Source organism: Benincasa hispida, chromosome 11, assembly GCF_027475165.1.
Source record: "Benincasa hispida cultivar pf3 chromosome 11, pf3_genome.v1.1, whole genome shotgun sequence".
Classification (NCBI taxonomy): Eukaryota; Viridiplantae; Streptophyta; class Magnoliopsida; order Cucurbitales; family Cucurbitaceae; genus Benincasa; species Benincasa hispida.
The window spans coordinates 9,440,622-9,457,249 of NC_143488.1; the positions used below are offsets into that span (position 1 = coordinate 9,440,622).

General features: G+C 34.6%; 1 protein-coding gene and 1 long non-coding RNA gene across 2 annotated transcripts; both read left to right on the top strand.

Annotated features, from left to right (window-relative positions):
- Positions 1 to 2,989: 2,989 nt before the first annotated feature.
- Positions 2,990 to 8,556, top strand: LOC120089915 (putative CoA ligase CCL13). Its single transcript, XM_039047358.2, has 2 exons — positions 2,990 to 3,516; positions 6,927 to 8,556. The coding sequence occupies exons 1-2, from the start codon at positions 3,316 to 3,318 to the stop codon at positions 8,334 to 8,336; spliced, it is 1,611 nt and encodes a 536-aa protein (XP_038903286.2). The 5' UTR covers positions 2,990 to 3,315; the 3' UTR covers positions 8,337 to 8,556.
- An 843-nt stretch (positions 8,557 to 9,399) lies between these two features.
- On the top strand, positions 9,400 to 16,344 carry LOC150032370 (uncharacterized). Its single transcript, XR_016524408.1, has 2 exons — positions 9,400 to 15,871; positions 16,021 to 16,344. It is a non-coding gene; the product is annotated as an uncharacterized LOC150032370 (long non-coding RNA).
- The last annotated feature ends 284 nt before the right edge of the window (positions 16,345 to 16,628 follow it).

Sequence of the window (16,628 nt, forward strand, 5' to 3'; positions counted from 1 at the left end):
CCTTTTATATCAATTAAACGGTTATGCTTATGATAAAATTATTAGTGTTGTTATTATACCATTGACAAATTCTATTTTCTACCGTAAGTTAAGTTTGAAATAAGAATAGATTTTTTTATATATATTTAAAATTAGTTTAGTTAAAAAGAACATTTTTAGTCTCTATACTTTAAGTTTTGTTCTATTTTAGGTCCTATACCTTCAAATATCTAAATTTTGTTTTATTTTTAATAACTATTAAAATTAGTTTCTACACTTAATTTATTATTGACTTTTTTCTCAATATATTTATGTATAGTCTCTTATAAAATGCAGCACAAAGTATAAGTATGAAAAATGACATTTTAACCGATTAATTTAATTTGTTTTTCTCTTCTGTCTCGATCGTCTTCCTCATGTTCGTCACCGCCAACACAAATGTAGGGCTGACATATTAAAAAAATTCACAAACAAAAAAAAAGGGGTTTTAAAGTGGAACCCAACATTAATTAAAGTAATGTGAAAAAACAATATAAAATTAACAAACATATCATTTAAAAATTACTGGTTAAATATATAACGGTAATATATATATATATATATATATATATATATATATATATATATATATATATGAGTATTTTTTTTTTTTGGAAATTGTAATGGGTGACCATTTATTTGGTAGGTGTGTTACTTATATTTGATATTTTGCAAATATGGTAAAACCTTCAAATTTAACTTTATAATTATTTTGTATTTCATATTTGTCCTAAACAATCAATTAATAGAGAGAGAAAGATAGAGAGAAAAAAGCGAAGACCGATGTCTGAAAGGATAGCGATTGATGGAGGTAAGCGGTAGGGAGGCCAGTGGAGCGGATGATGTGGAGTTGATTAAAAATAGATGTTGGGAGGAAGAAAGATTGAGAAAAAGAGAAGAGCAACGACCAACGATTGGCAACTAGACATGCGGCGGTCAATGGAGGTAAGTGGTAGGTAGTGGCAGATGGTGTGAAATAATATTGGTTGATGAAAGAGAGAATGATTGACTAATTTATCAGTAGTTTATCAATCAAGTGCATCGTTATCAAGTATATCAATCAATTGTATCAAATTTATCAACAGTAAAAGCAAGTGCATGATTGACAAGTATACTAAGTATACCACGATCAATTGCATCATTATCAAGTATATCAAATATATGAATCAAGTGTCAAATGTATATAAGTAATGTATCAAATATATATTAGTAATGAGGGCATTTGTGATATTTTACATTTTTTATATATGAGTTGGGATTCTTTTATCATTTTGCAAACAACATATGTGGAATATGGGCTTAATTAGTGTAACTTTTTTTACCATTTCTGCCAGAGTTTGTTTTCTTTCCTTTTCTTTTCTTTTTTCTAAAATTTAGTTCATTATGATTTAATACTTTTTTCAATTTACATTGCCATTAATAGTGTGTATTGTAGTATGACATAATACTACTTAATAGCCAATAAGAACTTATCTCAATTGGCATAGTATTCATACTATCGACCTCCAGATTTGAGGTTTGATTCTCCCATCTCACACTCTTTAATTACAATACCTTTTAAAAAAAAAACTACTACTTAGTAAATGGATGATATTTAGTGAAAAAAAAAATCACTCTCACAAATAGCTACCAAAATATTGAGAATAAAACATATATTTGAGCAAAATTATTTATCTTCACCACTCACTTTTAACTTCTACTATCGTTTTGATCTAAACTTGGAAGCATGGTTCCAAAATCGAATATAAACCTCACTAACCAAAATAAAATAAAAAATTATCCTAAAAAATGAAAAAATAAGAAGAAGAAACTCCAAGTCAATGGCAATGGAATCTCAAGTATGAGCTGAAATTGTTTTATTATTCTTATTTTCCTTTGTAGAAAAAAGTATCAAATTCAAAATCTTCTTATCAATGTAAAAATAACTAAATTGACATAAAATATATATTTTTAAGTGTGTATTAAAAAAAATTGCACATGATGTTCCCTCTTAACCAAAGACTCCACCTCCACTATTTCAACTGGTAAACAAGTTTTGCACCTTTAAATCTTCAATATATATTCATATTTCTCTCAGCTTCGTAATATATGAAGTAAAAATCCTCTTGAACTAACTTTAGAGGTTAAAATTATTTAATTTTATTTTGAGTTAATTCCATCTTTCAAAATATTTATTTTGGTCTTTGTATTATTAATAAAAAAAAACCATTTTAATATTGGTCAAATTACAAATTTAATGAATTTTGAAGTTTGTATCTATTTGATCTCTAAACTTTCAAAATTATATATGTAGTACATAAGCTTTCAATTTATTTTTTTTTTTTTTTTAAAAAAAAACCTACAAATCTTCCAAACACAAATTTTTGAATTTTTGAATTTCACTAGACATAAAATTCAAATTTATATTTAATAAATCAATTGATTTTTTTTAAAAGTTGAACGTATCCGAACTCGTTACACAAAAAATTGAAAGTTGAGGAATCTATTGGATTTTTTTGAAAACTCCATGATCAAATAGATAAAACTTGATAATTTAAAGAGTATTAAACTTATAATTTAATCTTTTAATATATAGTAATGGAAGCTCCTCCTCATGATCTATGGTAATTGTTAGAAGCATCATCGATAATTTATCAAGTTATTAAATTAGTTGTTTTTGTTAGTCAAACAACGAACAAATAAACTTAGAAATTATATGGTAAACAATTTTAAACTTAACAAACAAACATCAAACTCAAATTCCACATGGTAAAAATGTCGAAATTAAAATAACCATTGGAACAATTAAAAAGATGTTGAAAGAGACAAATTTATGAAATATGAACAAAGATCACCTCCCTAACAAATAAATGAGAAAAATAAAATAGAAAAATAAAACAATAATAATAATAATAATAATAATAATAATAACTCTCCTTAAAAAGTAATTGCTAGCATTTTTTTGGTATAAAAACTCAAGTTGAGGCAATGAATAATAATGTATTAGCCTCAAAAATAAAAATATTGAGGCCACGATCATCCAACTTTAAAGAATTCTCATTTTCTTCTTCTTATCTATTTTTTTTTTTTAAAAAAAAAGAATTGAAGAGAAATTCCTTCATCTTCTTCTTTAATGGCGTATGACTCAGACATCAAACTCTGACGCCATTCCTTAATCTTCCAAAAAAAAAAACGAAAAAGAAAAAGAAAAAGAATTTGGCCATATTCGTCATTCTGTAATTATAAATTAAGTCTCTTCTCAAGGTGGGGGATTTATTCCTCGTTCATTTAATTTCTTTAAAATTTTCCTTTTAAGTTATGGAGGGCTTTTTCCACTGTCCTGCCAATTTTACCCCTCTCTCGCCGGTCGGCTTCTTGAAAAGAGCCGCCACCGTGTACGGCGGCCGGCCCTCGGTGGTTTACGGCGCTCGAGTGTACACTTGGTCGGAGACTTATGGGCGGTGTCTCACACTCGCTTCCGCTTTGGTTCATCACTTCCACGTCTCTCCCGGTGATTTGGTACTCTCTCTCCTTTTTTTTTTTTAACTCTATTTTTCCTTCTTCATTTTATTTATTTATTTTGTTATTGTGAAGTTATGTAAATAATCTCTCAAACTTTTTATGTTTTTAGTTACTAAAAAAAAAAAAAAAGTAGGAAATTTGAAACTCCCTTCCAAAATATAAACTTTATATCAATTGAGTTGCATTTGGTTTAGGTTGACATTGAATTTTTTTTTTTTTTACTATTTAATAATATATTAGAATATGATATTAAAAATTTATAGATATAATATCAGACGTTTTTAAAGTATAGAAATTTAAGAATTGGGTAGTTTACAAATAAATAAATATGTAATTAAATATTAAGTCAACTTTAATTTTGAAAAAAAAAATAACTAAAAAAGTGAAAAAGAAAAGATTTTTTTAGTACTAATAGAATAGGGGGATTCGACCATAAATTTCATAATTTTTAATACACTAAAATGACAATTGAATTATATTTGATTTGACAAATAATAGTTTTTTAAGAGAGACAACTAAAATCTAAATGTGGATTAGAAATAATTGGAAGAGATATTTTGTGGACAAACCTCCTTTAATTGTCTTTGGATGAAAATAAAAAGAATCAAACATTAAATTAGTGAAATATTATCATAAATCCTTAATTTTTAAAATTAAATTTGAAATTATTATACCATACTCTTTAAATTTAAATTGTTAAACCTAACAAATTTTAGTGCATATAATATCTTTACTCTTAAAAAAAATATTTTTTTAGAAAAAAATGAACCTTTTTAAATATAAAAAAATATTTAAAAATATTTATGCTTTATAACAATTGGGATTTTTCTGTTTATAAGAAATTTTCAAAATTTTCAAATAATTTGAACAACCTTTTCTTAACCCTTCTAGCTCAACAATATTATTTGTCAGAAATTTATCCTCTTTTTTAAATATTGAACAGTAAGATTAAACTATTAAAAATATTTAGAGAGATTTTTAAAAATAAAAAAATAAGAAAAGTTATTTACACGATATCGTAAAATTTAATCATTTTAAATTTTTATTTACTTTTATCACGGATAGATTTCTATTAATTTTCAATTTTATCAATGATAGACTCATGTGCAAATAGTTTAACATATTTTTTATGGGAAAATTTTTCATCTCAATTTTTTTAAAGTTAGTTTAAATTAAATTTTCATAGGTTTACGAGCAAGTATCTTTTATTCATTGAAAAATAAAGTGTTTAGCAACCAAAAAAGTCATTCCAATCCTTTTTTTTTTTCTCGTCACTTTTTTTTGTGCATTTATATTTTATTCACGTTTTTTTATACTTAATGATAAATATCTTACAAATGTGACAAAATATCTTTACATACAATATGATAGAAAACGTTGACTCCATATATAAAATTTCATTGATTGTCAAAATTATACTATGTAGCTTAATTTTATAAAATTGCTCAGATCTAATCTTTGTTTAAAAAATAAATTACATAAAATTAAAAGTTAAAATAGTTGAAGAATATGAATAAAATTATTGTTTTTCTAAAATAAAATTGGAAAACCACAACTCTTCATGAATATTTGGTCTAAAGTTAAAATAGTATGGTTCAAACCATAGTTGTAGAGGAAAAATATGGATTTGCATGGAAATTCAACAAAATTTTCAATTAATTTGTTGGGTTCAATTTAATTGTTTTTATCGTTTCCTTATTCTCATATATTCGATTCTTACACAAATGAAATTATTTTCTTGTATTTTGATATTGTTATTTTTCTTCATTTTTATTTGTGGTTAATCAGTGGATTTAAACTATTGATTTTGTTTTATCAATATGGATTTTTTTTTAACGAAAACTAATTATATATGGTTTGATTTTATTTTTATTAAAAAAAAAAAAGCAAAACTATAAAAGTCATCAAAAGCTTTTTTTTGGTTTTGTTTTCTTAAATAGAAAATAAAAAACATAATTATCAAACAATTTTTTTTTCAACTTTTAAAAACAGAAAACAAAAACCATAACCAAACATCTTTTTGGTTTTTAATTTTTAAAAAACAAAAAACCAAAACTAATACTACCCATGTAGGGTTTTATTTAGTAATCATTTGATTTTTTTGTTTTTGTTTTTTAAAATTAAGCCTATAGACCCTACTTCAACCTCCATTTTTTTTTCTTTTTGTTATCTATTTTTACTGATGGTTTAAAAATCAATCCAAATTTTGAAAATTAAAAAAGTAGTTTTTAAAATTTGTTATTGTTTTTTAAATTCAGCTAAGAATTCAACCATAGTAATTAAGAAAGATGCAAATCATCATAAGGAATGGAGGGAAAATAGGCTTAATTTTCAAAAAACAAAATAATTATCAAACGGGACCTATAGTTTTTGTTTTCTAAAAATTGAAAACTAACAACAAATTTTCAAAAATCAAAGAGCAAAAATTATCAAATGAAACCTAAATACTTCAATAAATCTTAAAAGAAAACATAGTCTTTTTGAGTAACGACTGTTTGAAGATTTATTAAAATATATGGACCTACAACTAAAATTGTATTGCAACCATCAATATAAAGGTTATTTAAATTATAAAAGTAAAAGGGAATAAATTTTAATTATTATTGAAATAAAATTAGAGGCTATCAAGGGGGAGAACTTGATTTTATGTGAGTCAACGGTCAATGGAAATAGTGGTTGTGTGAGGAAGATACCATGAGAAACGGCAAAGCCGTGTGGGAGCATGCAACCTTATTATTTAGTCAACGAGAAAAATATGTACCAAACATAACTTAAGACAATACGACATTTTGTAACGTAATTTTTTTTTATATAAAATAGTTTTAAAACCTAAGTCAAGTTTTATAATTTAATTAAAAAAATAAAATAGTTAAACTTACGTGAAAGTAACAATTTAGTCGTTGAAATTTCGATAGTAACGACTTAATTCCTATACTTTCAATTTTGTAACAACCCTCTACTTTATAATTTGATGCGATTTAATCCATTTCATGATAAATTTTATCAAAATTAAGTACCAACTTTTATCATGTATTGACTTATTCCTTATAGTTTATAAATAAATTTGATTTCGAATCAGTTTATCAATCTACATGGTAAGAAATTTCATTAAACCATACTAATACTTTAATGATGGGGACTAAACTATTACTCATTAAATTCATGGACTATATTATCATAAACTTGAAAGTATTCGGAGACTAAACGATTTACCGATTAAATTTTAAAGACTAATTAAATTGTTATTTTCATGAAAATTCAAAAATTAAAAATATTTTTTAATCTAATAGTAAATAAATCGGAAGGAAATAGGTACGATTTTCAAAAATCAAATAGGAGAAATAAATCATTATAAAACGAGATTTAATGAAATATTTGTTAATTTTGATGAGCATGCATGCATGCAGGTTGTAGCAATGGCGCCCAATATTCCAGAGCTTTACGAGCTTCACTTTGCAGTTCCAATGGCCGGAGCCATAATTTCAGCTCTCAACACAAAACTAGACTCGTCCGCATTATCCTTACTCCTCCAACAACTAAACCCCAAGATCATCTTCCTAGACTCCCAATTTCTTCCCATTCTCCTCAAATCCCTTGAAAATAATTCCATCAAATTCCCCGCCCTCGTCCTCATCTCCACCAATCCTAACACCTCGCGGTTGGAATACTCTGACTACAATAGAGTTCTCGCAATGAGATTTAGTGATGACAACGACTTCACACCGAGGCCGAATGCCGAACTCGATCCCATTTCCATTAATTACACCTCGGGTTCGACCGGGCTCCATAAGGGCGTTATTTATAGTCACAGAGCTGCTTATCTTAATTCTCTAGCAACCATTTTTCGGAGTGGAATTTGTAAGTCCACTTCTTCACCAGTGTTCTTATGGACCGTTGACATGTTTCGGTGCAATGGCTGGTGCTTCATTTGGGCCATGGCAGCTCTAGGAGGTTGCAACATTTGTCTTAGGACTGTCACAGCTGAAGCTATATTCACCAATGTTGAACTTCATAAAATTACTCTTTTATGTGGTCCATCCACTCTTTTGAAAATGATTTCAGAATCGTTGTCCAATCATTATATGTCACGTCGTCTTTCGCGACGTGTAGATCTCATAGTGGCTGGTGCATTACCAATCAAGGAGATTTTGACCAAAGTCAATGAATTGGGTTTCAATATAAGTTATGGTTATGGTATGACTGAAGCAATGGGTCCTGTCATAATTAGGCCCTGGAAGCCCAATTTTGAAGAAGAAACCGTCCAATTTGAGGATTTGATCACATCATTAGAGATTGATGTGAAAGATCCAATATCAATGGAGAGTGTTTTGGGAGATGGTGAAACCTTAGGAGAAGTAATGTTGAGAGGCAACACTTTGATGTCTGGCTATTACAAGAATTTGAAAGCAACTCATGAGGCTTTTAGTGGGGATAATTGGTATAGGACTGGTGATATTGGGCTTAGACATAAGAGCGGTAGAATTGAAATGAAGGATAGAGCTAAAGATATTGTAGTGAGGGCCGATGGGGAGGGCGTGGTGAGCACGGTGGAGGTCGAGGGCGTGCTGATGAGCCACCCGGACGTTGCAGAGGCAGCAGTGGTCGAGGAGAGGATGTTGTGTGGGTTTGTGAAAATGAAGGACGAGAGAAAAGAGAATGGTGATAAGATTGTTGAGTTTTGTCGAATGCATTTACCAGAGTTTATGGTGCCTAAAAAGATTGTATTTGGAGATTTGCCAATGAATTCCATAGGGAAGGTACAAAAGTTTGTTGTGAGGGAGAAGGCAAAGACATTGAATGCCAACGATACAATATAAATGAGCTATTAATGCATTCCTTCTTACTAGCAAGAAGTACCCCATTTCATTACTTTATTATGCTTTTGACCATTACCATTACAAAAGAGGAATGCAAAATGGGGAAAGAGAAGATAGATGATTTCTTTTTCAATAAATAAGTTGTCAAATTTGAGTAAAAAAACAAATTGGCAATAATGCCCCCAAGTATAATGAAGAAAATACCATTTCTTTATTGTTAGTTTTGATTTCAGTGTTTCAGTTGAAGTTTTTTTTTCAAAGTAAAATCAGATAGGTTTATGATGAATAAGTTAGTCTCCTTGGCGGAGTTCAAGGCCAAAGTTCAATCTAGGCTCAATTCAAACTCGACTTAAAGTTAAAATGTTGAATTAACTCATCTCAGTCCAATTCATTTATTTATTGGATTGGATATGGATTACCATTTTTAAAATTTTGATCGACTAATAAGTTAGATCGTTCTAAGTATATTTGGATCAGTTTGAGTCTAGTAGATTTATATGATTGGGGTAACAAAAAATGTATGTATGGTTCGGTCCTTCATATATATATATTATATTTTATATGCTAAAAAGTACACTTTTTAAATATGATTGTTAAAAGTATATTTTGATTTTATTATGATTGGAAAATTTTCATAGATAGAGAATATGTCAAACTATTTACAAAAATAGCAAAAAAAAAAAAGTTACTGATAGACATCTATCAGTTTCTATCACTAATATACACTGATAGACCAACCTTTATTAAAGAAGATTAAAATTTTGCTATATTTTGTAAATAATTTTTTTTCTTTTTTAAAATCCTCTATTATAGTTTTTAGTCAACATAATTTTTTTTACAATGTTAAAAACTAATAATTTCAAAAAAAAAATATTACATAAAATTTTATCATATCAATCATTTAATCTAAAAAATTAAAATAAAAAATAATTTTTAAAATAATAATATAAGTTTTAATGATATCCCATTAAAAAATCTAAAATATACCTATATCTTTTTAAAGAATTAAAGAATTAATATTTATTGGACTAATCTAATGAGTTGGCCTAAGCCCAACTCAAAATTTGATCTAATTAGCTAGACCCAAAGGTTAGGCCATGGGCTTTGATATTGAAAGTTGGGTCGACTCGATCCAAATCCAAACAGTACATTAGGGTTGGGTCGGCTCAATAATAATGATGATTAATTAATATGTTTTCTGCCCATATAGTTTAAATAAATACACTTAATTATACAATTATCCCAACTTTCCTATTTTTAATATGAATAACTTAATGGACTATTATTAAAAACAAAAGTCGGTCCAATTTATTGTTCCATCTTTCCTTACCGTTTAGTTTATATAATAATAACAAGAATAAGAATAGGAATAGTAATACTAAAAGACACCTAAGGGAAATTATTCCATATAACTGTGAGCGATATAATTCCTAAAATGGTCACAATTTTAACTAGACGGTTAAGGTGTAACGTCCCAAAGTTGTGAGTCTAATTTGTTCCTTATGGCCACAAATGGATCTTTCGTCGTCGCCAGGTATATTTTTTTAAAAAACCTTTAGGAATTATATATACATGGAATCCTACTTGTGTGTTGTCGTTTGATAGTTTACCCTGCTAGTGTGTATTAAAGTGCTGCGTGTGGTCACCAAGTATGGCACCACGAACTAGAGGAAGAAGCGGTTGAGGCAGGAAAGTAGTTGGGGAGCGGGACCCCAACTTGCAAGAATCCGAGGTGCAGAGCCGAGAGGTGCGGGGCTCGCCATCTCACGGCCCCTTTGAGTCAACCTGGTAGAGAGTTAGACCAAGAAACGGGCCTCGAACTTCGACTGTACCCCCATTAGAACCATCATCCTCAAAAATTCCAGTAGAATATACGGTTATGGCTGCAGCTATTGGGAACATCATCATGCAGATCGTGGTGGGACAGCTAAGGGGCATGGTGGCCGAGAAGATCACCTAGCACGTACAGTCACAGTAGGCGCCATCCTCGTCGGCCTCGTTACCACCAGTTCAGAATCAGGATAGGGCCACGAGTCGGGCTGTGGTAGGCCTTTCGTTGGAAGCTGGTTACCTGCGAGATTTCAAGAAGTACGATCCCCCGACGTTTAACGGATCCTTAAAAGACCCCACAAATGCAGAATTGTGGTTGTCCACTGTTGAGGGGATCTTCCAATACATGAGGTGTCCAAAGGATCAAAAGCTGCAATGTGCTGCTTTCGTTCTCATCGACAATGTCAAGCACTGGTGGCGCTCGGCTGAGAGAATGATAGAAGCCGGTGGAGGCCAAGCCACGTGGGATCAGTTCAAGGAGTAGTTTTATGAGAAGTACTTCTCTGCTTATGTGAGGTACAACAAACAGGCTGATTTCATGAACTTGAAGCAGGGAACCATGACAGTGGAAGAGTATGAAGAGGAGTTTCATAAATTGTCTTGTTTTTCCCCTGACCTGGTGTCTACCGAAGCAAAGAGGGTTGAGAGGTTTGTACAAGGAATCCGAGACGAGGTGCAAGGCATCGTGCAAGTCCTGGAACCTCCCACCTACACCGCAGCCTTCCGAGGCGTGGGTTGTCCTTCAGGGACAGAGTTCCTGAAGTCCCTGACGGAGGAACCGGCCCCCGGTCAGAAGGGGAAGGTTGAGCATAAAGCTCCGAAACCTCCGCAGAAAGTCCAGAGTACAAGCAGATCAGTAGGGCATGCTCAATGACAGGCTACGACTTCAGGAGGAGTTTGGAGGGAAAGGTCGGTATGCAAGTCTTGTGGAAAGCGTCATTGGGGACGCTGTCTGATTGGCATCGGAACATGCTACAGATGTAAGCAGGTAGGGTATACGGCAGGCCAATGCCCTAGTAGTGGTTCCGGAAATACGAGGGGTCAGCCCCCGAGTTCGCATTAGGGTAATTCAAGCCGACACCGGCAGTAGGGTCGAGTTTATGCCACCAGTTGTCGAGAGGCTGAGCACTCGGGAACAGTGGTGACAGGTACACTCCCAATCTTGGGGCACTATGTCTTAACATTGTTACACTTGGGCTCATCCCACTCTTTCATTTCGTCATTGTTTATGAAGCATGCCATGTTAGTTTTGGAGCCTTTGGGCTATGTTTTGTCAGTGTCTACACCGTCGAGAGAAATTATGATAGCTAGTGAAAAGATAAAAGCGTGTCAGTTAGAAATAGCAAGCCGCACCCTTGATGTGACTCTGATAGTATTATATATGCGTGATTTCGATGTAATTCTAGGCATGGATTGGTTGGCTGCCAACCATACTAGTCTAGATTGTTCTCGTAAGAAGGTGAATTTTAACCCCCTAGAGAAGCCAGCTTTAAGTTCAAGGGGGCCGGAACAGTAGTTTTGTCTAAGGTGATTTCAGCAGTTAAGGCCAATAGATTGTTTAGCCAAGGTGTCTGAAGTATATTGGCTAGCGTAATTGACACAAGGGTAATCGAGGTTGCACTAACCTCTGAACCAGTTGTGAGAGATTATCTTGATGTATTCCTAGAAGAATTCCCAGGATTGCCTCCGCCAAGGGAGATTGATTTTACGATTGAACTGGAGCCAGACACTATTCCTATATCCAAAGTTCCGTACAGAATGGCTCCGATAGAATTAAAAGAATTAAAGGTTCAATTGCAGGAACTGCTTGATAAAGGGTTTATACGACCCAGTGTTTCTCCGTGGGGTGCACCAGTATTGTTTGTGAAGAAAAAGGATGGGTCATTACGTTTATGCATAGATTACAGGGAGTTGAATAAGGTGATCATTAAGAATAAGTACCCCTTTATTAGAATCGATGACCTGTTTGACCAGCTACAGGGTGTTACCGTATTCTCCAAGATTGACCTACGGTCAAGTTATCATCAGCTGAGGATCAGGGACAGCGATATTCCGAAGATTGCATTTCGATCCAGATATGGGTATTACGAGTTCATTGTAATGTCTTTTGGTCTGACCAATGCTTCAGCAGTATTCATGGATTTGATGAACCGGGTGTTCAAGGACTTCCTAGACGCCTTTGTAATTGTTTTTATTGATGACATTTTGGTATACTCCAAGACCGAGGCAGAGCATGAGGAACATCTTAGAAAAGTCCTAGGAACACTGCGGGAAAACAAACTATATGCAAAGTTTTCTAAGTGCGAGTTCTGGCTACGAAAGGTGTCCTTCCTTGGGCACGTGGTGTCAAAGGACGGGGTTTCAGTGGATCTAGGTAAGATTGAAGCCGTTACCAATTGGCCCCGCCCTACGACGGTTAGTGAGGTGCGTAGTTTCTTGGGTTTACTTGGATACTATCGTAGGTTTGTAGAGAATTTCTCCAGCATGGCCATGCCGTTGACCTAGCTAACCAAGAAGGGAGCTTCGTTTGTTTGGAGCAAGGCATGTGAGGACAGTTTTCAGGACCTCAAGCAGAGGTTGGTTTCAGCCCCGGTTCTCACCGTACCAGACGGCTCCAGGAACTTCGTGATTTACAGTGATTCTTCCAAGAAGGGTTTAGGTTGTGTGCTCACGCAACATGGTAGGGTGGTCGCCTATGCCTCCCTCCAGTTGAAGAACCATGAGCGCAACTATCCTACCTACGACTTGGAATTGGTAGCGGTATTGTTTGCCCTGAAGATCTAGAGACACTACTTGTATGGGGAAAAGATCCAAGTGTTCACCGACCATAAGTGTCTGAAATACCTTTTCACCCAGAAGGAGTTAAACATGAGGTAGCGTAGGTGGCTCGAGTTAGTAAAGGATTATGACTGCGAGATCCTCTACCACCCAGGTAAGGCGAATGTGGTAGTCGATGCACTCAGTCGAAAGGTAGCTCATTCGGCCGCCTTGATCACTAAGTAGGTTTAGTTGTGTAAAGACCTGGAATGAGCAGAGATTGCGGTGGCAGTGGGGGAAGTGACTTCGCAGCTAGCACAGTTGACAGTGCAACCAACCTTGAGGCAGTGGATTATTGATGCACAGCAAGGTGATCCCGACTTGGCTCAGAAGTGTTGTCAGGTTGGGACAGGTCAGGCAAGTGAATTTTCTGTGTCAGCGGACAAGGGTCTTTTGTATCAAGGACGGTTGTGCGTCCCAGCAGATGATGGCTTAAAAGGGGAACTGTTGGCAGAAGCTCATAACTCTCCATTCTCGATGCACCCAGGTAGTACCAAAATGTACCAAGATGTGAAATGGTATTGCTCGTGGCCCAATATGAAAAGGGAGATAGCTGAATATGTCAGTAGATGTTTAGTCTGTCAGCAAGTGAAGGCCCCGAGGCAGAAGGTAGCAGGCTTGTTTCAACCTTTAGATGTGCCAGAGTGGAAATGGGAGAGCGTGGCTATGGATTTTATTACGGGGTTGCCTAGGACAGCGAAGGGTTTCTTGGTGATTTGGGTTGTGATAGATAGACTCACCAAGGTGGCACATTTTATTCCAGGAAAGCTCATGTACGCGGTGAGTAAGTGGGCTCAATTGTACATGAAGAAGATAGTAAGGTTGCATGGTGTGCCAGTGTCGATTGTGTCCGACAAGGACCCTCGTTTCACCTCCAGTTTTTGGAAGAGTCTCCGGTAGCTTTAGGGTCATGGTTGAACTTCAGTACAACGTTTCACCCCAACCGGATGGGTAAACAGAACGTTTAAATCAGACATTGGAGGACATGTTGCGCACTTGTGTGTTGGAATTCTCAGGGAGTTGGGACTCCCACTTGCATTTGGCAGAGTTTGCTTATAATAACAACTATCTGGCTACCGTTTGAAGCTCTTTATGGCAGAGGTTGCAGGTCTCCCGTTTGCTGGAGTGAGGTTGGGGAGAGGAAACTGGTGGGGACTGAGTTAGTGGAGTTGACGAATGAAGCCATGCAGAAAATCAGGGTTAGAATGCTAGCAGCACAAAGTAGACAGAAAAGTTAGGCGGATGTCAAGCAAAAAGATTTGGAGTTCGAGGTGACAAGGTGTTCCTAAAAGTGGCGCCGATGAAGGGTGTCTTGAGATTCGGGAATAAGGGTAAGCTAAGTCCGTGTTTTGTAGGGCCATTCGAGATTTTGGAGCGGGTCGGTTCTGTGGCTTAACGTTTGGCCTTGCCATCGTCCCTCTCCGCGGTCCATAATGTATTTCATGTCTCCATGTTGAGGAAGTATTTAACGGACCCATCGCATTTGGTGGACTTTGAGCCCTTACAATTAAATGAGAACTTGAGTTACGAGGAGAAGCCCGTGCAAGTTGTGGCCAGGGAGGTGAAAGTTTTGTGTAGCAAGGAAGTGCCACTGGTGAAGATCCTGTGGCAGAACCATCAGTTTGAGGAAGCAACTTGGGAGCGAGAGGATGAGATAAGGGCACTGTATCCAGAGCTCTTCCAGAATTAGAACATTCAAGGACGAAAGTTTATTAAAGGGGGGAAGAGTATAACGTCCCAAAGTTGTTTTGTAAAAAGGAAAAAATATTGGTTATTTTTAGGAAGAGAAGTAGGGTTTTTAAAAAGACATTGGATGCTTGCAAAAAGACAAAAAAAAGGTTTTCTTTTTCCCTTTTCTTTCTTCTTCTTCTTCTTCTTCTTCCTCCAGCCCCCCCTGCTACAGTTGCATTCGCCGTCGTCGACCGCGCTAGCCCTTCGCCGGTCGTCTCTCTGTGCGTCGACAGGGTGCATAGCCGAAGCCGCTCGCCTCCTCTTCCAATCTGGCCGCCGCTCGACCAGACGCAGGCCGTCCGTTCCAGCCAGGCGAGCCCTTCCGCGCCATCTGCTTCCGTTCCACCGCACATCGATAGTCGAAACCCAACGCGCGTCAGAGCTCCCCTTGTTCGTGTTGCACACCAGAACAGTGTCAGTTGTGGCCGATTCACAGTTGGTTTCGCCTGATCCTACTGTTCGGGGTAAGTTCTGGTCCCTTTTTGGTAGCTCACTATCTTTTGGGGTTCTTGGGCCTAATTTATTATTGGTTTCAAGAACGTGTGTCGGTGAAGGGAGTTCTCGAGCGGAATAAGGTCTTGTTTTGGTACAGTGCGTTATCCTGAGGTAATTGATTTACTGCTAGTTACCCTAGGACGTTGTTAGGCCTGTTGTGAGATATTTTTATTTCATATGTGAAACTGTGATGAAATCTGCTATGGGTTTTGTGCTGAATTCGATGTGTTGAATTTAAAGTATTCTTGTTGTAATGATTTTGGATGTAAGGAGTAAAGGATACTGTGATAAGGTTGAAGCATGGACATAATGTGTTAAGGCCTGATGTGATGTATGAGTCATGAGTATGAGTTATGGGCAAGTACTGATGTATGAGTTATGAGTAGACTGTGAAACAGTTGATTGAAGTATGGGGAATGGTGTTAAAGTTTGATGTTGAGTCATGGCCTTGTTGTATGCTTATGTTTAATTATGTACTGTATGTTTGTAAGGTTATGTCCATATGAGATTTTAGTGACTGTTAGTGTACCATTGAGCCATGCACATCGCATGTGTGAACCTTCGGGCCACACCCTATGTTTATGTACGATGTCCTTTTTGGGATCACCACTTGTAATTATGCTGTGACCTTTGAGTCACTACTTATGAAAGTGTGCCTTCAGGTTCGCCCCTTATGCCTATGTCTATGTTTATGATGCCTTTGTACATTTTTTGTCTAATGGATAAACTAATCGGTCACTAAGTGGGCCCAGTAGTGAGCCACTTATTGAGTACATTTTTATACTCACCCTTTTCTCATCCTATTTTTCAGGTAAGAGTAATGACAGACTGGCGCATGACAAGAGAGATCCGTGACCTGGCCATTAGGACGTTTCACTGCTTCCGCATATAGTATTATGTTTTGAATTCTGGTTTAGGAGTTAAGCGTCTTTCACTGTTATGCAAAATATATATATCAATTTTATTATTTGACTATTTAATTTCAAACAGTTGTTTTAGTAGAAGTTAGGGGTACCCCACCTAGTAAATTATTTTATTTTATTTTGCTTAGGTTTTATTCATTATTTTTTAATTATGTTTTTCCATCGTTGCTTGTTTGAGCATTATTAAATAAAATCTTGGCTCTTTGATTTGATGATTTAAAAGACATTGTACGATGGAGTCTATGCATGCATGAAGTAGTGTCCTAGAATGTTGTAGGAAACTAGGGTCGTTACATAAGGTAAGTTTCTCTCATAAATGAAAAAAAAAATTATTGGAACACTATACATTATATATACATAACAAAATATAAAACATAATATATTTGTATTTTCTACAAATAAATCAAGATATATTTCTTTAGTGTATGAACAAGACAATTAATACAATATATCATCTTATATCAAACAATATATAAGAGGTGTATATTTACATTTT

Coding starts and splice junctions, on each gene's coding strand:
- LOC120089915 (XM_039047358.2), top strand. CDS start 3,316: ATGGAGGGCTTTTTCCACTGTCCTGCCAATTTTACCCCTCTCTCGCCG. Junction 3,517..6,926: donor ACGTCTCTCCCGGTGATTTG/GTACTCTCTCTC, acceptor GCATGCATGCAG/GTTGTAGCAATGGCGCCCAA.